The following is a 20,701-nucleotide window of genomic DNA, read 5'->3' as shown; positions in this document are numbered from 1 at the left end:
AGGGAGGTTATCTGTACTCCGTGTGTGCTACTCCTGGAAGACACAAAAAGCTGGGGTGATACTACCACAAAAAGTCAGGTGCTGGCCAGGTGTGGTGGCTCACACCTGTAATCCCAGCACTTTGGGAGGCTGAGGTGGGCAGATCACCTGAGATCAGGAGTTCAAGACCAGCCTGGCCAACATGGTAAAACCCTATCTTTACTAAAAATACAAAAATGTGCTGGGCATGGTGGCTCGCACCTGTAATCCCAGCTACTTGGGAGGCTGAGGCAGAAGAATCACTTGAACCCGGGAGGCAGAGGTTGCAGTGAGCTGAGATCGTGCCACTGCACTCCAGCCTGGGCAACGAGAGCAAATCTCTGTCTCAAAAAAAAAAAAAGTCAAGTGTCGGCATAAACAATATACTGACTATATATGTAATTATATATAATAATAAATATATAGTACATCAATATAGTAATACATTGTATATCAATGCTTTTATATCATTCTATTCTATTTATATTATATATTATATAATACATATAATTATATAAATTTATAATTTATATTATACATATTGTATAATACTATATAATATTCTATTGCACAATATTATATATTATATACACAATGTATTCACATGATAGATTGGTCACACTATACATAATACTGAGTGATATATGAAAGATCTGGTATTAACAGTTGGGAGGTTTACTGTTTAGTCAGGTTTTTTGAGCCCCTCCTGTGTACTATGTATTATAGGAACTATCATTTCTGCTTTGGGTTTATAGTCAAGTTGGAATTCCACCAGGTTTGGGTAATCAAACTACAAAAAATTGATTTAAAAAACAGACTGCTAATTTAAACAATTTAAGAAAGGGTATGATTTCATTTGTTCTTTTTGACCTTTTTATTTGGTATAAAGAGGCTCTACAAACAGAGAATCCCTCCCAAATTATCAGTTGTGTTCATTATATTAAAAACCCACATTATTATTAATCCTTTGTGGCTATTAAGTAGTAGCAGTTAAGCAAATGAAATAAACATACACTTGTTTTTTTAATAGCTCTTTTGCCAGGAATTTTTTTTGTGTGTGGTGAGAAGCCATAAGGATCTGCTAGTTCAGAGACTTCTTCAATCAGCAGACAGAAGAAGCCACTGGTGAACTTCTAGATGACAACCTTAAATCCATGAAACAAAGCAAAGGAAATGGGCCTATACTAAGACTGAGGCATGGCAATCCTTATGAATTTTGATAAAGTGCAGCTAAAAGTAATAGGACTAGCAAGTATATTTTTTTGATGAATCAAACCACATTTCTTGACCTGAACAGTTTATATTAGGTTTCCTGTAAAGGATAGTTCAAGTCTCCAAACAGAAAATAAGCACATCCCATTGGAAAGAGAAATACAGTACTGACGATTGAGTTAGGACTGGTCACTTGATCCTTCTATGAGCCTTTTTAAAAAACCATACACAAATTAAGTTAAACACTTTTTTTTTGGCCAGGCGTGGTGGCTCACGCCTGTAACGCCAGCACTTTGGGAGGCTGAGACAGGCAGATCACCTGAGGTCAGGAGTTCAAGACCAGCCTGGCCAACATGGTGAAACCCCGTCTCTACTAAAAATACAAAAATTAGTCGGGCATGGTGGCAGGCGCCTGTAATCCCAGCTGCTTAGGAGGCTGAGGCAGAATCGCTTGAATCCGGGAAACAGAGGTTGCAGTGAGCCAAGATTGCACCATTGCACTCCAACCTGGGGGACAGGAGCAAGACTTCGTCTCAAAAAAAAAAAAAAAAAAAGTTAAACATTTTTTTCATCTACTACTTCAGAAAAATTGTAGTCAAATTGAGTGATGTAAGACTTATAAGTGACTTTAACATCCCTTGTTTAAAAACAAAGTATTATTAACCATGTGAAAGTTAGGACTGTGGGTGCTACTTTTATTTTTAAGCAGATGTGAATATTAAACTTTGTGCAAAACAGAGAAAAATGAAGACAGTCTATTTCTCATAGTATGTCAAGAATGAGAACATATGTCATTGAAACAATTTTACCTTTCAAAAAGAAAGGTAGATCAAAAATCTCAAACAGTGAGACAGTGTTTTTCTCAAACTTTAGTATACACAGGAATCACCAAGAGCTCTTTTTAAAATGCAGATTTTGACTCAGTATTTCTGGGGCCATTTCTTTTAACTAGCTCCTAGGCAATGCCAGATGCTGCTGGTCCAGAGACCACGCTTAAGTAGCAAGAATCTCAGACATCTATTATTCAACTAATTAAGTGATTTCATATGTTATACTCTTTGATACAGTGAGATTCAATGAAACCACATCATTCAGCTAGACCTATTAGTCTCCCAAAGTACAAAGATAAATTTGACGGCTTTTAAATGTTAATGGAAAAATGTTAAGAAATGGACATATAAACTGAAAATATTTCAGGGTTTTTATAAAACTTCTGGAAAACCCAAGTTTATTACCTCATATACACAAAATCTTTAGAATAACAATGAAGAAAAAACTTTATTTCAAAAATATAATTTAGATTTAAAAAATTAAATTGAAATTGAGAGCACCATAAGATCAATAAAGTACTAACAGTCAAAAACAATTAAAAGGAATTATGAAAATAAATTCTTTTCAAAACTCTATGACTGGTTTTAAACAGGTGAGCTGCCACTAAATAATATGGAAAAGATGTCATTCAGCAGGCAGGCTCACTCACTAGGCACTCCAGCTGAGGGACAGAGGACCCATAAAAACTCTTGTGGTAGCCAATAAGTAAAGTGCAGACTATGGTGGGGATATTCACTTTGGCTATAGAGAAAGAGGACTCCCCAGTTTCAAGACTTGATTTAAAAATCAGAATATTGTAATCAAGACATCTTTCACATTCTGAAGGCTTCAGATGCTCATACTTACATGAGGTGTTTAGTATACTCAGTGAGATAGTCTGGATGTTTGTCCCTCCAAATCTCATGTTGAAATATGATTCCCAATGCTGAAAGTGGGGCCTGGTGGGATGTAATTGGATCATGGGAGTGGATCCCTCATGAATGGCTTAGCACCATCTCCTTGGTGATGAGTGAGTTCTTGCTCAGTTAGCTCACAGGAGAGCTGGTTGTTTAAAAGAGTCGGGCCCTCCCCATCATTCTTTTGCTCCCACTCTAGCCATGTGACATGCTGGCTCCCCTTCACCTTCCACCGTAATTGTAAGCTTCCTGAGCCCCTCACCAGGAGCCGAGCAGATGTTGGCACAGTGCTTCTCATACAGCCTGCAGAACTGTGCGCCAACTAAAACTCTTTTCTTTATAAATCACCCAGCCTCAGGTCTTCCTTTATAGTGATGCAAAAATGGCCTAATATGCATGTGTTCATGTCTCTAGTTTACATGTTGATTGCTCCAAACCAATGGTCTCACATATATCCATTAGTGTACTACCAATGAATAGTTTTATCAATTTAGAATTTTGTAAATTGGCATTTTTCATTTTTTCAGATATGTTCTTAACATATAAAGTCTTATTTTAAATTATCTATGTTATCTAAAATAGAGCGCTGAAATGAGAAAAACTTTATACTATACATTATGTATGGTTGTTATCACCATACTGTGGATATCCATGTCTACAGAAACAATGACACAAATGAATTCATCTAACCCTCTTTAAAAATATATCGTTTTCCATTTTAATACCACTAACTGTGGTACAGGATTTAGTTTACAGTGTTTGTAGGTCTGGGGAGGTATCAAGGACTCAGATAATCAGACTATTCAATTTAGATGGGACTTTGTATGCCATCTCTAGATTATACACAGCCCTTGCTCTAAAACATATTAGGACAGAATGACATGCTTATTTCTATTCCTGGACCAGAGTTTCATTTTTAAGTGCAGAAAAGAAGAAGGAATTCAGAGTTTAAAAAATTTGAGAGGTAGAGGGTAAGATCTAAACGAAAGTACTCAAATACCTTAGGCAGCAGATCAGTCAATAAGGCTTCTTGGTTGCACTTGGTTATTTCAGAGAAAATAGAACAGGTAGTATATATAGTTAATTTTGACTGTATGTGTAATCATAAAGGAAATAATTTACTAAAAACTTATTGTATGCCAGGCACTACTCTAAATAATTTCTTTTTTTTTTTTTTTTTTTTAAGACGGAGTCTTGCTCTGTCACCCAGGCTGGAGTGCAGTGGTGCGATCTCGGCTCACTGCAAGCTCCGCCTCCCAGGTTCACGCCATTCTCCTGCCTCAGCCTCTCTGAGTAGCTGGGACTACAGGCGCCCGCCACCACGCCCGGCTAATTTTTTTTTGTATTTTTAGTAGAGACGGGGTTTCACCGTGGTCTCGATCTCCTGACCTCATGATCCGCCCGCCTCGGCCTCCCAAAGTACTAGGATTACAAGCGTGAGCCACCGCGCCCGGCCCCAATAATTTCAATTTATTTCATTTAACTCTTTAATCACCCTGTGCACTAGGAATTGCTGTCATTTGCTATATGAAGAATAATGTTGGCTTAAATTCCTAATCACCCTAACAATATATATATTATAAACTATTAAGACAAATAATAAAATTTACACTAAGAACAATTTTTGCAAATTGATGTTGTATTCTTTTATTGAGGTATAATCTACAGTAAATAAAATGCATAGATATGAAGAATACATTTTAGTGGGTTTGGCAATTGTATACACTATGTAACTGCCAGCCCAATTAAGAAAAGAACATTCCTATCACTTCTCAAAGTTTCCTCATGTTCCCTTCCGGTCGATCCAGCAATCCATCCCCCTACTTGCTGCCCCAATAGTGACAGACTCTATTATTATTTTTATTTACCGTACCTTATTTTCCCTGTTCTGAAATTTCACATACGTACAGTAAGTACTCTTCTATATCTGGCTTCTTTTGCTTAACATAAAATGTTTGAAGCTCATTTACATTTCGTATGAGTCAAAAGTTCTTTCATTTTCTTTCTTAATAGTATTGTACTGCATGAATATACCACAATTTATTTATTCATTCTTCTGTTTATGAGTATTTAATAGTTTCCAGTTTCTGGCTATCATGAATAAAGCTACTGTGAACATTCTTGTATGAGTCATTTTATGGACATATATTTTTATTTTCTTTGGGCAAATCCTAAGGTTGAAATTGTTGACTAATTAACTTTAAAAGAACTGCCAGGCCATTTTCTATTGTGAACATACCAATTATACTCTGACTATTAATGTACAAGAATTCCAGTTGCTTCACATAATCAAGTATTATTCACATAATCAAGTAGTATTGTTAGTCTTTAAAATTTTCCCCATTCTAGTGAGAGTGAAATGGTATTTCATTGTGATTTGAATTAGCTTTCCCCTGATGACTAACAATGTTGAGACCTTTTCATGTTTTTTAGCAGTGTATATATTTTCATTGAGGAAATGTCTTTTCAAGTCTTTTGCCCATTTCACATGACAAATGGCTATTTGGAATACATATTTTAAAGTATATTTAAAATATATATTATATTCTTTGAGGTAAAATATTTCAAAATATATATTCCAGATAGTCATTTGTCTTGTGCATATATAGAGTAAAAATTTTTCCCAGTCTGTCATTTATGTTTTCCTTTTGTATCACTGTCTTTTGATAGAAGATTTTAGTTCTGATGAAATTCAGTTTATCAAATTTTTTTCTCTTATGATTAGTGGTTTGTTGGTTTGTTTCCTACAGAATCTCTGCTTACACTAAAGTCACAGAAATAGTTTTCCGTGTTATCTTTTAGAAGCTTCACAGTTTTAGCTTTTCTGTTCAGTGGTTCTTTTGGGAAAACCCTCAAACCACGTTTTTCCTCTGCTCGCATACCACAACAACAATCATCAACACAGAAGAAAACTTCTGTGACCAAACGTGTGGAGGTGTTCCCCCACACGCCAAGCAGCACACACCAGCTGGGTGTCCTCCAATTCAATTCTGACACTGTCTACCTGCAGATAGTGTCACATCCCACAGGTTAAGGATCAGTCCTCAAGACTGCCAGCCCCTGCAACCCTCACTCCCGCCGCAAGTTCAGGCCTCTGGAACTTCTTTTTAATTAATTTATTTTTTTGAGACAGAGTCTCGCTCTGTCACCTAGGCTGGAGTGCAGTGGCGTGATCTTGGCTCACTGCAACCCCCATCTCCCAGGTTCCAGCGATTCTCATGCCTGAGCCTGGGATTACTCAGTAGCTGGGATTACTGGTATGCACTACCACGCCCCGCTAATTTTTTGTTTTTTTAGTAGAGACGGGGTTTCGCTATGTTGGCCAGGCTGGTCTCAAACTCCTGGCCTCAAGTGACCTGCGCGCCTTGGCCTCCCAAAGTGCTGGGATTACAGGCGTGAGCCACTGTACCCGGCCTGGAACAGATCAGCTTCAAGTTGGGGTTCCCACGACCCTCTCTTTGGGTTCGGTTAATTTGCTGGAGCAGTTCACAAAACTCAGATAAACACATTTACTGGTTCATTATAAATGATATTACAAAGGATACAGATGAAGAGACACGCAGAGCAAGGTACAAGGGAAGGGGCGCGGAGCTTCCATGCCCTCTCTAGGCAGGACACCCTCTAGGAACTTCCATGTGTTCAGCTATCTGGAAGCTCTCTGAACCCAGTCCTCTTGGGTTTTTATGGAAGCCTCATGACATCAGCATTTCTTCCCCCAGAGTACAAGGCAGGATTCTCTCTGGAATGAAGGTCTTGTGACCCACAATCAGAAAGGTGAGGGAAAATTAGAGTCCTGCCTTGGGGCAGGTGAAAGGAGAGTTAGAGAAAGTCAGAGAGATTCTGTTTCCTGAGGCCTAACACACTCAAGATTATAACAAAATCTGTAACAAGGGCTATGGAAGTTATGAACCAGGACCATGGATGAAAACATATATACGTATAATAACACCACAGTACTGATACTCACCTTGAATTAATTTTTGCATATGGTATAAAGTAGGCATTATCAACCAAACAAGCAAATAAATTGATTTTATTCAGGCTATTGCAATAGGGAGAGCACCCCACATTCAAAGATTAGAGTGCTTGGCAAGATGCTTTTACCTTATAGTTTATAGGGAGGAGTAGACTTGTTTTAAATGGAATGATTTCTAGTTGGGATTGTTTTTGTAAACAGGGGACATCTCAGTCAGCTGCACAGAAAATGTTTATCTCTCTGTCTAGCTAGTTTGGGGTTGAGGGGGGCATGCAGTGGACTAATAGCTCTAATTTCAGCTAATGATTCATGAGATAAATGACAGGAAGTGGGAGACTCGTGTCAGGTTCAGGCAAAAATGAAAAGGCTGTGTTTGGCCTTTTCACAGGTAAACAAGGTAGGGAGGTCATCAGTGAGTCTTATGGTAGGCATGAGAAAAAGTAGACAGAAAGTCATCTACGTCATATAGGAAGGATGGTTCGTTGTGTAAGCCATTTCCCAGAGCACAAAACAGTAAGGAGATTTAGGAAAACAAAACTTTGTGGAATTTCTTAACTCCATGATCTTGATCTCCATGGTAAAATTGTCAGTTCAGATTGAAATTCTGTCTGGGAAGTCAGTTGGAAGCAGAGTCACCCTTTGGTCTACCAGATCATGATACATTGTTGAATAATAATAAGACAAATAGCTGTGTAGCAGTATTTAAGACTAGGCATGATGTACTGCCCAACTGCAAGGTATAAGACTACAAACAGGAAAATAATTAGTGTATTAGGCCATTCTTTCATTGTTATAAAGAAATAACCGAGACTGGGTAATTTATAAAGAAAAGAGGTTTAATTGGCTCACGGTTCTGCAGGCTTTACAGGAAGCACGGTACTGGTACCTGCTCAGTTTCTAGGGAAGCCTCAGGAAGCTTATAATTATGGTGGAAGGTGAAGAGGAAGCAGGCATGTCACATGGTGAAAGCGGAAGCAAGAGAGGGAGGAAGAGAGAGAGACAGAGAGAGAGAGAATGGGTGGAGGAGGTACCACATATTTTTAAACAATCAGATCTTGTGGGAACTCAAAGCGGGAGCTCACTTATCACCAAGTGGACAGACAGCACAAGTCATTCATGAGGGATCTGCCCCCATGATCCAAACACCTCCCACCAGGCCCCACCTCCAACACTGGGGATCACATTTCAACATGAGATTTGCGTGAGGACAAATATGCAAACTATGTCAATTAGTAATGTTTGTAATACAGCTCAAAACCGGGATCTTCTATTTCTAAATCTTGCCCAGGAGAACATGTCTCAGGCTATTTGAATCTACCTTAGAAAGCCAACTAGCCTTTTCCTTGAGTTTAGTAACTAAGCATTCACTTGTCCTGTTGTGTTTATTCAAGTGCAAAAAGAGATTTTGGCTATGGCACAGATAACTCCCTGCCTAGCTAGAAGGAAGTTGAAAGTTGTAGGATTGGCCATAACAATTTGGGCCTGTGCGTTTAAACTTATTTTCTGTACTTCTAGGGCCAAAGCGGTGTAATTTTCTTCTTCTACAAAGGTTAAGGGAGGCTTGAACCACCTTTTCTTTTTTTTTTTTTGAACTACCCTTTTTAACTGTATTAATGCCATAGTGGGTGTCAAGGGCCCTCATGGTGCATATGAAAAGAGAATCATTGATATCCCTAGGAGGTTTTCCCCAATTCCCTGTAGTTGCCTCAATTTGGAGGTAATTCCAGAAGGACACACCATTGACAGGTGGGATAGCAGCTTTAAATATTTTGAAGTCCCAGACAATCAGTCCAAATGCCCTCGGGGAAGGCATGAAAAGTGGTATCCTATGGGGAAACAGGTGGGGTCTGAGGTATAGTAATTATTAACAATTACTGGATTAACAACTGGGTAGATCCCTCAGAAGAGCAGAGTCTTTGTGTGGAACTGAATGCAGTTTGTAAGGCTGGTTGGGAAGTGGTGGAAGAGAAAATGGTTATTATTACGGATAAAAGTGCTCCTACATTTTTTCCTACACTTGATCCTGAAAAAGTGGAGTCATTAAGTTTGGAGATTTCAAGAGACTCATTAATCATGTTAAGAATTAAGTTTCATTTAGTACATGCTGAGAAATTGGGGATAATAGAAGAGTCAAAGGCCATAAGGCATGAGACTCTGGGCAGGTTGAGTTCCTTCAAGAGTTTGGCTAGTTTGAATATAAGAGTACCACTGGCCTGCTTGTTTCATTTTTCCGGAGGACTGGAAAGGAGACTGCAGTTTTTGTAACATTGGAAGTACTTGTTGAAGATCCTGAATAACCTTACTACTGAAGTGAGTTCCTCCACTGTCATTAAAAAAAACAGAGATCCCTAAGAGGGGAAAATTCTTTCTGGTATCAGGTTAACTTCAGTGGTGATAGTAGCTTGTTTACAGAGAAAAGCTTTTAACCATGCTGAAAACATGCCAACTATGGTTAGAACATATTTGTACCCATAAGACTTTGAGAGTTATGTTTTCCAGTGAAAACAAGAACGAGAGAGAGTTGACTCTCATGCTTGTCCCACTTTACATGTTGACTAGGATTGTGTTTCTGGCAGATGGGGCAAGTTGAAGTTAACTGCTCAGTATTAGGGCATCCCCAACAATATTTGTGGAGAAAGATTTTCTTTGCCATAATCTGTAATCTCATGGAGGCTGCAGAATAAATTTTGCGTGAGGGACCAAGAGAAATCAAACAGTTGTCTAGGTGTCTCCAAAGCCCATCTGAGTAGATAAAACATCCAGCTTGTTGCTTTTTTGCTTTTTCAGCCTCAGGTGCTAGCAGCTGTTATATCTGAAGTTTCTTAAGAGTTTCTGTCTTTAGAGTAGGTTGAGCAAGAAAAAGTATACACGTGATTCAGGAGGTGTTTTCTTGGGAAGCAGCTACCTTAGCATATTTTCAGCCAGTTAAGTTTCCTTTAGCTTTGTTAGTCCAGCCACTAGTGTGAGCTTTGATTTTTGAGAATAGCTAATTTCTGGATAGCTGTAAAGACTTAAATAGCAGGGCTGGGTGGGGTGGCTCACGCTTGTAATCCCAGCACTTTGGGAGGCTGAGGCAGGATTACCTGAGTTCAGGAGTTTGAGACCAGCCTGGCCAACATGGCGAAACCCCATCTCAACTAAAAGTAAAAAAAAAAAAAAAAAAAAAAAATTAGCCGGTCATGGTGGTGGGCGCCTGTAATCCTAGCTACTCAGGAGGCTGAGGCAGAAGAATCGCTTGAACCCGGGAGGCGGAGGTTGCAGTGAGCCAAGACCGCGCCACTGCAACTCCAGCCTGGGTGACAAGAGCGAGACCCCATACCAAAAAAAAAAAAAAGACTTAAATAGGTTAGTGAGTTGGGTTCTGATTGGTACTCCTCAGTTGTCATAAACCTCTTTCTTTCCATAGCATACCAAAATAACGTACAATTCCAAAAGTAAACTGGCTGTCTGTATAAATGTTAGTTCTCTTATCTTGTGCTAACATGCAAGTTTGGGTGAGTGCTTAAGAATTCAATGATTTGGGCCACGTTAACTTAGGTGGAGATTTCAACTTAATAGGGTGTTGAAAATCTGCAATAGTGTATCCTGCTTAAAATTCCCCATTTGTACTCTTGAAGTAAGAACCATCTACAAAGAAGGTGATATCAAGGTCTCTGAGAGGAGTTCTGGTGATGTCAGAGTGAGGAAATGTGAATGACCGTGTGACGGTGATTCAGTCACAAGGTTGTCCTTCAGAGGGAATGGAAAGAAGAGTGGCTTGATTGTTTTGACTACGGTGGACAGTGATGAGAGAGGAAGACAGTGGCAGGGTTTCACAGGAGGTGAGTCCGAAGTGGAAATGTGTTAGGTGTTCTCAGTGACTTCTAATGTCTGAACTGCGTGGGGTAAGTAAAGGTTGAGTGAATGACTAAAAATAAAGTCAGCTCTGATGGAGCAGCAACTTCATACAAGCAAGGGGAGAAATGCTTGAGCTACTGGGTCTAAAAGGATGCTAAATTACCAACCAGGCCTCTGGCTTGCATTGTGTTTTGGGGTGAGGACCCCCTAAAGCATGTCTCTTCTTTTGTGTAAAAAAGGGAAAGGGGTACTGAATATTGGAGAGACCAAATGGGAGACGTGGCTACAGAGGACTTCAGGTTTTGAAATGCAGATATGGAAGGAAAGTCTCAAAGTCAGGTGACCGGAGGTGGTCTCCTTTTAGTCATGGCAAGTAAGGACAGGCAATTGTGAAAAAGCCAGGGATCTAATTCCAGCAATAGCCAACCAATCTACAAACCCTGGATTATCTTTTGGTACCAGGGAGAGGCATAGTGAGTAAAAAAAAAAATCACTTCTAATGGATGCATACACTAATACAAGATGTTAATAATAAGGGAACTGTGAAGGGGGGAGAGATATATGGAAGTTCCCTGTCCCTGCTGCTTAAATTTTCCGTAAACCTAAAAATAAAATCTAATTTACACACACACACACACACACACACACGCGCCCCTAAAAAGGGATCTCTGCTGGAACTTGCAAGGTTTTCCGTTTTGGGGGGTTTTTTGTTTTCCTACAGGCTCATAATTTCAAATTAGTGATGCTTCCTTTTTTTTTAATAAAGGCTAGAAGAAGACTTATCGAACCTTTATATTCTAAGAACTGAGTAATTATTCTACAAACCAACAAATATTTATTAACAGCGTCCTATAACCAACTCATGTAATCTTCACACAATCCTATGAAATACTACTGTTCACATTTTACAAAAGAAGAAACAGTTCAAAGAGATAAGTCAAACAATACATACTAGAACGAGGCGACTACTCTGGATTCCAAAACCACAGTTCCAAACCACAAAATCGAATCTAGGAAAATTGGCGCTCTCGAGTGTCGTCAGTTAAAAAACAAGGAGCACCAGAGAAGGATCGCGATATTACACAAACTACTACTCCCAACATGCAAAGCGGATTCTTTCCCTCGGTCTCGGCCCGGGAGTCCGAGAGACCCAGCAGCCCTCGGGGCGCGAAAGGCAACCTGGGAGCGGTAGTTCTCCTGGGCGCCTAGTATTGTCGCCCACGCTGCAGTAGCGGCTTCTGCGGCTCCAAGCCAGCGGGTCCTGTGAAGGCGAGCAGACGCGGAGAAAGGACGCAGGAGTGAGAGGGGGTGAGTCAGCCACTGTCTAAACGATAAAGGGAGGCGGCTCCGCGGGATAGGGCTGAATTCAGTAAATGGGCTCGTGCTGCGGTCTCTTCGGAGACGCTGCTATCTTAGCGTCAGCGAGGGAAGGTTGAGGAGGAGCTAGAGCCGGGTCCTGCAGCCTTTCTCGCCATCAGTGCCCGTCGCCATCTCCACCATGCAGTCCCGGGAAGACGCCCCGCGCTCTCGCCGCCTCGCCAGTCCCCGTGGTGGGAAGCGGCCCAAGAAGATTCACAAACCCACAGTTTCGGCCTTTTTCACGGGTCCAGAGGAATTAAAGGACACGGCCCATTCTGCAGCCCTGCTGGCACAGCTCAAGTCCTTCTACGATGCGCGGCTGCTGTGTGATGTGACCATCGAGGTGGTGACGCCTGGCAGCGGGCCTGGCACGGGTCGCCTGTTCCCCTGCAACCGCAATGTGCTGGCCGCGGCATGTCCCTACTTCAAGAGCATGTTCACAGGTGGCATGTACGAGAGCCAGCAGGCCAGCGTGACCATGCACGATGTGGACGCCGAGTCCTTCGAGGTATTGGTCGACTACTGCTACACGGGTCGTGTGTCTCTCAGTGAGGCCAACGTGGAGCGCCTGTACGCGGCCTCCGACATGCTACAGCTGGAATATGTGCGGGAAGCCTGTGCCTCCTTCTTAGCCCGACGTCTTGACCTGACCAACTGCACCGCCATCCTCAAGTTTGCAGACGCCTTCGGCCATCGCAAGCTGCGATCCCAGGCCCAATCCTATATAGCTCAGAATTTCAAGCAGCTCAGCCACATGGGTTCAATTCGGGAGGAGACTCTAGCAGATCTAACCCTGGCCCAGCTGCTGGCTGTCCTGCGCTTGGATAGTCTGGACGTGGAGAGTGAGCAGACAGTGTGCCACGTGGCAGTGCAGTGGCTGGAGGCTGCTCCCAAAGAGCGGGGTCCCAATGCTGCAGAAGTCTTCAAGTGCGTGCGCTGGATGCACTTCACTGAAGAAGATCAGGACTACTTAGAAGGGCTGCTGACCAAGCCCATCGTCAAGAAGTACTGCCTGGACGTTATTGAAGGGGCCCTGCAGATGCGCTATGGTGACCTGTTGTACAAGTCTCTGGTGCCAGTGCCAAACAGCAGCAGCAGCAGTAGCAGCAGCAACTCTCTTGTATCTGCAGCAGAAAATCCACCCCAGAGACTGGGTATGTGTGCCAAGGAGATGGTGATCTTCTTTGGACACCCCAGAGATCCCTTTCTCTGCTGTGATCCATACTCTGGGGACCTTTACAAAGTGCCATCACCTTTGACCTGTCTGGCTCACACTAGGACTGTCACCACTTTAGCTGTCTGTATCTCTCCTGACCATGACATCTATCTAGCTGCTCAGCCCAGGACAGACCTTTGGGTGTATAAACCAGCTCAGAATAGTTGGCAGCAACTTGCAGATCGCTTGCTGTGTCGTGAGGGCATGGATGTAGCATATCTCAATGGCTACATCTACATTTTGGGGGGGCGAGACCCTATTACTGGAGTTAAGTTGAAGGAAGTGGAATGCTACAATGTTAAGAGAAACCAGTGGGCATTGGTGGCTCCACTGCCCCATTCTTTTTTATCCTTTGACCTAATGGTAATTCGAGACTATCTCTATGCTCTCAACAGTAAGCGCATGTTCTGTTATGATCCTAGCCATAATATGTGGCTGAAGTGCGTTTCTCTGAAGCGCAATGACTTTCAGGAAGCGTGCGTCTTCAATGAGGAGATCTATTGTATCTGTGACATCCCAGTCATGAAGGTCTACAACCCGGTTAGGGCAGAATGGAGGCAAATGAATAATATTCCCTTGGTCTCAGAGACCAACAACTACAGGATTATCAAGCATGGCCAAAAATTGTTGCTCATCACCTCTCGCACCCCACAGTGGAAAAAGAACCGGGTGACTGTGTATGAATATGATATTAGAGGAGACCAATGGATTAATATAGGTACCACATTAGGCCTCTTGCAGTTTGATTCTAACTTTTTTTGCCTCTCTGCTCGTGTTTATCCTTCCTGCCTTGAACCTGGTCAGAGTTTCCTCACTGAAGAAGAAGAAATACCAAGTGAGTCTAGCACTGAATGGGACTTAGGTGGATTCAGTGAGCCGGACTCTGAGTCAGGAAGTTCAAGTTCTCTTTCTGATGATGATTTTTGGGTGCGTGTAGCGCCTCAGTGAAATGCACAGGATCAACAGGGTTTGTTGTAACTAAATTGAAACACTTAAGTTGTTTTTACTGTTTTGGAAAATATCTTAAATATCCTTTTTGTTCCTAAAGGAGAGGAAAAGTTGATTAACTTCTGGTTTAGTTTAAAAAAAGTAATGTTTGAAATACGAAGGTAATTTAATGTTACAAGTTTTAACACTCAAATCAACCTTTTAATAATTTTCTGTGCTAAGGGTCCAGTATTTATTTGATTAGTATGTTTATGTTTCATGACACTAGTCTTTTGATAAATTTTACATTCTGTTTACTGCCACAAGCACTGTGGCAATAACTTTTGAACTTTAATTTTTATAATAGAAAAATGATTAGGAATTGCTAGATTGTGTTTTGAAAGCATATCTTTTTCTTTAGAACAATGTAGATTTCCAGAATGGTTAACCTAAGGGGTCTTTACAAAATGTGTTATAAGTTAAACATAATTTGGGAAGTTTTACTTTTGTTTTCTTCTATGAAGAAAAAAATGCAGGCTGAGCACGGTGGCTCACGCCTGTAATCCTAGCACTTTGGGAGGCCAAGGCGGGTGGATCACCTGAGGTCAGGAGTTCAAGACCAGCCTGGCCAACATGGTGAAACCCCATCTCTACTAAAAATACAAAAACTAGCTGGGCGTGGTGGCGTGCTCCTGTAATCCCAGCTACCCAGGAGGCCGAGGCAGGAGAATTGCTGAAACCCGGGAGTCAGAGGCTGCAGAGAGCCGAGATTGGGCCACTGCACTCCAGCCTGCTGGATGACAGAGTGAGACTCCGTCTCTGTCTCCATTAAAAAAATAATAAAAAAGCATATGTGTATTAGGGTGACTGAGTGGTGATTTCATTTATAGTAATACAGAGAATAGCTATAAGCTCATTGACAGTAAAAACAACAAACCAGGATTCTACTCTTTGAAAAGAAGTTTCAGTTTTGGAATTTAGAATGTATATTTGCAAAGTGACCAATTTTCATCTAAAAAGTTATATTCTAGTTGTGTCACCAAATCATCAAAAAACCTTAAAAAAGAAGTAACTTGCTTTGTAGGTTTGTATTGTTGATCTAAACCTGATACATGCTTCATTTAATCAGAGGAATAATCCTTTTTTCCACTGGACATGTATAAATTTCACTGGATTGTATAAATTTTTATCTATTGCCTTAAACATTTACGTGATTCTCAATATGTTTTAGCTGCAGTTTTGGTGTTCATCTTAGAGGATTCTTCAGCAGAAGTGATATTTCTTTACTGTTTTGTGAGGTAATACTGATTTTGAAAATATATATAAGCTAAAAACAGTATTTCGTTGATATCAGTAGTCATTGTGTTAACTATAAAGTCAAGTGCCAGCAAAGAACTTTAAAACTGTAAAGCTGTGTATAGAACTGTTTTGTGTAGCATGGAAATATTCTGTCAGCTTTTTAAAGTCACTAAATGTTCTTGATTATCAGCTTGAAGGTATTTTTGTATTACAAGTTGACAGTTGCTGGGTGTAGTGGCTCATGCCTGTAATCCTAGCAACTCAGGGGGCTGAGGTAGGAGGATTGCTTCAGCCCAGGAGTTTGAGACCAGCCTGGGCAACATAGCGAAACCCCATCTCTACAAAAATAAAAAATATGTCTGGGCATGGTGGCCCAAGTCTGAGTCCCAGCTACTTGGGAGGATCACTTGAATGTAGGATCACTTGAGTCTAGGAGTTCGGGGCTGCAACTATCATCTGCAGCTATAATCATAGCTCACTGCAGCTATGATCATGTCTCTGCACTCCAGCTTTGGCAACAGAACGAGATCCCATCGCTTAGAAAAACAAAGTTGATAGTTAAAGAACATAAGTGGATGATGGCATTTGAGGCCACTAGTGAAAGTATGTTCTCTAAAATATTTCTCTAATAGTGATATAAATGGCTATTTTATTATGATGTTTGTATGTGTTTTGTATTTCTCTGTAAACCATGCTCCAGTCTTTGTTTTTCTGTTACCATAATGTAAGAGAAAGTCCTGGAACAGAGACTAAATCCCACGAAACTGACATTGTTAAACAACTAAAACAAAAGTACTTACCTCTTGAAGATTTAGTATATAATGGTTGACATGATACATGTACATGATAGATGACCAGATGCTTATGGTCTACATTTTCCTTTATCCTGTTAGTATTACCTTCCTTAATCTTTGTTCATTAACATGCTAATTCCTCTTCAGTGTTTATTTTCTAGTGACAGAATGCTAACATTTCTTACACCCTGGCAGAAGGGAGAGAAATGTGTTTTGGGGTGGGTAACTAAATTTGTGAGTGAAATATCATAAGATGAGAATGGAAAGAGGGAGACACAAAAAGTTGTAACAAAAAAACAATGTTTTTTTTAGCCATTTGACTGGCTCTTTAACTAGTCTACAAGACATTCATGTTTAACATCACTTTTAGTGAAATAAAATGTGCCGTACTACTATGTGCTTCAAAAGGGCAAATGTGCTTTAGTGCCCTAAGGCTAAATTTTGGTCATTTGACATCAGAGATGTTATAAGTATTGCACTTAATACGTGCCTATTTCTCAATAGTGTTATTTTTTGGCTAGCATTTTCTTTACCATTATCTTGTTGATAGCTTTTTGTTCTCTAAGGTTGAAACATGACAGTGCTTATCTCAAACAGATTACCCATCTGCAGAATTAAGGAAAGCAATTTATGTATGAAAGAAATTCTCGAATTCGTCATTCTCAACCTTTGAATTAAAGCTTAGACTAAATAGTAATATGTCGTGGGAAGGATTTTGGTTTTGTGATATTTCTGTGAATTAAGGAATAGATGTTAACCATTATTTTGTAGAAAAGTGATTTGTATGTGGTTAATTATAAATAAAACTGGTACCAGAACTTATGCTTCCTGACTTTTTACTTCATTGATTCCACTAAATGTATAAAACTTTGGCATGTGCAGTTAATCAGAGGTCCCCAGCCCCCAGGCTGCAGACCTGTACCAGTCTGTGGCCTGTTAGGAACTGGGCTCACACAGTGAGCTGCAGGCAAGCAAGCATTAGCTCTGCCTCCTATTAGATCAGCAGTGGCATTAGGTTCTCATAGGAGTGTAAACTATTGTGAACTGCATGTGCAAGGGATCTATGTTACATGTTCCTAATGAGAATCTAATTAATGCCTGATGATCTGAGGCGGGACAGTTTCATCCTGAAACTATCCCCTTACCCCTAGTCGTGGAAACTGGTCCCTGCTGCCAAAAAGGTTGGGGATCACTGTAGTGAATGATACAACTAGCAGTGCTCAAATACCTTCATGACAAGAAAATGTAACTGTCTAATTTTCCAATTAAGCCACACATATTTTAGCAAACGCTTAATATAATGTCATTTGTCGGACTACCATCTGTAAGATTCAGAATGACATTAATTATCTTTTGTATTTATGTCCCTGTAGTCTGAAAAGCTGAGAACCCAAATTATTGCAAATTCTTTTAAATGCAAATGATAAGTAGTATTAGAGTTTTCAAAAGGATAAAATAGAAACAAATTTAGCCACTAACTTGTCTAAATATGAATTAAAGATTGAAATTAAGTTGTAATAGCTCTTTTTCATCATTTTTAATTGAGCAGGGATTTATTTTTTAATTTTTATATCTTGAGAATCCGAGGAAAGCTTTTGATCCATTCCCAAGCAAAAGTCACATAATTTATAATTTCAAGGATGTTTCACATTTCTGAAGCTCATCAGACCCAAGGTAAGAGCACTTGTAATAGGATCTCTTTTGCCATACCTGCTTAAAAATTTCAACACCCCTTTTATTATTCTAAATAACCTGATTTGTTTTGTTTTTAAATAGAGATAGGGTCTGTATTAGTCTGTTCTCATGCTGCTAATAAAGACCTACCAGAGACTGGGTAATTTATAAGGAAAAGGACGTTTAATGGACTCACAGTTCCATGTGGCTAGGGAGGCCTCACAATCATGGTGGAAGGCAAAGGAGGAGCAAAGTCACGTCTTACAGGCCAAGCAAGGTGGCTCACACCTGTAATTCCAGCACTCTGGGAGGCCAAGGGGGCAGGATCACATGAGAGCAGGAGTTCAAGACCAGCCTGGCCAACATGCAAAACCCTGTCTCTACTTAAAAAATACAAAAATTAGCTGGGTGTGATGACAGGCACCTATAGTCCCAGCTACTGTGGAGGCTGAGGCAGGAGAATTACTTGAACCCAGGAGGCAGAGGCTGCAATGAGCTGAGATCGTGCCACTGCACTCCAGCCTGGGCAACAGAGTGAGACTCCATTTCAAAAAAAAAAAAAAAAAACAGGTCACACCTTACCTGGCGGCAGGCAAGAGAGAGCAAGTGCGGGGGAGCTCGCTTTATAAAACCATCAGATTTCATGAGACTTATTCAGTATCAGGAGAACAACACAGAAAAGACTTACCCTCGTGATTCAGTTACCTCCCACTGGGTCCCTCCCATGATGTGGGAATTATGGGAGCTACAATTCGAGATTGGGGTGGGGACACAGACAAATCATATTAGAGTCTCATTATTTTGCCTAGGCTGGAGTGCAGTGGCACAATCATAACTCACTGTAAACTTGAACTCCTGGACTCAAGCCATCCTCCCACCTTAGCCTCCTGAATAGCTAGGACTACAGGCACACACCACCATTACCAGCTAATTTTTTAAATTTTTTGTTGAAATAATAAACTCCTGGCCTCAAGTTTTTGTTTTGTTTTGTTTTGTTTTTGAGACGGAGTCTCGCCCTGTCGCCCAGGCTGGAGTGCAGTGGCGCAATCTCGGCTCACTGCAAGCTCCGCCTCCCAAGTTCACGCCATTCTCCTGCCTCAGCCTCCCGAGTAGCTGGGACTACAGGCGCCCGCCACCAGACCAGCTGATTTTTTGTATTTTTAGTAGAGATGGGGTTTCACCATGTTAGCCAGGATGGTCTCGATCTCCTGAGCTCGTGATCCGCCCACCTCTGCCTCCCAAAGTGCTGGGATTACATGTATAAGCCACAATGTCCAGCCTTTTTTTTTTATTTTAATTTTTATTGAGACAGAGTCTTGCTCTGTCTCCCAGGCTGGAATGCAGTGGTGCAATCTCAGCTTACTGCACCCTCCCCCTCCCTGGTTCAAGCTATTCTCCTGCTTCAGCCTCCTGAGTAGCTGGGATTATAGGCACCTGCCACTACACCCAGCTAATTTTTGCATTTTTAGTAGAGATGGTGTTTCACCATGTTGGCCAGACTGGTCTCTTTTAACCATGTAAGGTCTTCCATGGCTGCATCCCAAGTCTGCATTAAGATTTCAGATGCCTAGGTTGGTCTCAAAATCCTGGGCTCAAGCCATTCACCCGCCCCAGCCTCCCAAACTGCTGGGATTACAGACATGAGCCAATGCGCCCAGTACCTTTAAATTTATGGGAGATAAGTAGAAATGAAATATAGAATGGAGTCACATACTTGACAGAAGTAGTTAGCCAAAATGTTTTCTGAAAGCTGTTTTGAAGTTTTCACAAACCGAAAAAAAAGACACTATATGTATATATTGACTAAAGCACAATTTACCTGAAATTAGTACAAGAAATGGGCAAGAAACTAAGTTTTGAATAAACTATTGTGGCTAATGGTCTGAACTTCAACAAAGGGGGAAATAAGTAGATTACATTCACACAGCACTGCAAAGATGATTCAGGCACAGAAAATGCTGTAATGTTGCTAGATAGCCTAGTTAGCTCTAAGAAATTTCCAGTTTTCGGCCAGGCACGGTGGCTCACGCCTGTAATTCCAGCACTTTGGGAGGCCAAGGCAGGCAGATTATGAGGTCAGGAGTTCAAGACCAGCCTGGCCAACATAGTGAAACCCCATCTCTACTAAAAATACAAAAATTAGCCGGGCATGGTGGCATGCACCTGTAGTTCCAGCTGCTCGGGAGGCTAAGGCAGGAGAATCACTTGAACCCAGGAGGTGGAGGTTGTGGTGAGCCAAGATTGCACCACTGCACTCCAGCCTGGGCAACAGAGTGAGACTCCGTCTCAAAAAAATAAAAAATAAAAATAAAAAATAAATAATAAAAATAGCCATTCTCCCCTATCCTACTAGGAGCAATGGCTAAATTCTAACTAGATACATGTTGATCCAGAATAGAGACTACCTCTCCCAGGCATCCCTGCAGCTAGATGTGGCCATGTAGTTAAGATCTGGCCAATTTCATGCGACCCGAAGCAATATGCACAATTTCTCTTACAGGGACAGTAGTGCCCTTCCCTTCCCTTTCTTTCTTGATGGCTGGAATGTGCACATGAGGATGAACCACCTCAGACCATGTGGGTCAGGGCAACACCTTAAGTAAGGATAGCAGAACAGGAAGACAGAAATGCCTGGGTCTCAGACGACTTTGTAGATTAGGAT

The 20,701-nt window shown here is 41.0% G+C and overlaps 1 protein-coding gene and 2 long non-coding RNA genes across 8 annotated transcripts in view; 2 read left to right on the top strand and 1 right to left on the bottom strand.

The window, feature by feature from the left end:
• Window positions 1-11,838, bottom strand: part of LOC129464232 (uncharacterized) — a 149,779-nt gene extending 137,941 nt beyond the window's left edge. For all 6 annotated transcript variants that reach the window (XR_010116009.1, XR_010116010.1, XR_010116011.1 and 3 more), the window contains exon 1: window positions 11,723-11,838. This is a non-coding gene — a long non-coding RNA (uncharacterized lncRNA). The remainder of the gene's footprint in view (window positions 1-11,722) is intronic.
• Window positions 11,839-11,976: 138 nt separating this feature from the next.
• Window positions 11,977-17,183, top strand: LOC134732652 (uncharacterized). The gene is made up of 2 exons (XR_010116015.1): window positions 11,977-12,078; window positions 15,504-17,183. It is a non-coding gene; the product is annotated as an uncharacterized lncRNA (long non-coding RNA).
• Window positions 12,075-17,183, top strand: KBTBD6 (kelch repeat and BTB domain containing 6). Its single transcript, XM_055245362.2, has one exon. It carries the CDS (start codon window positions 12,269-12,271, stop codon window positions 14,291-14,293), a length of 2,025 nt encoding a protein of 674 aa, XP_055101337.2. The 5' UTR covers window positions 12,075-12,268; the 3' UTR covers window positions 14,294-17,183.
• Window positions 17,184-20,701: the final 3,518 nt, after the last annotated feature.

The sequence above is a fragment of the Symphalangus syndactylus genome, chromosome 15 (genome assembly GCF_028878055.3).
Source record: "Symphalangus syndactylus isolate Jambi chromosome 15, NHGRI_mSymSyn1-v2.1_pri, whole genome shotgun sequence".
Lineage (NCBI taxonomy): Eukaryota > Metazoa > Chordata > Mammalia > Primates > Hylobatidae > Symphalangus > Symphalangus syndactylus.
This window is presented reverse-complemented; position numbering and strand designations above follow the sequence as displayed.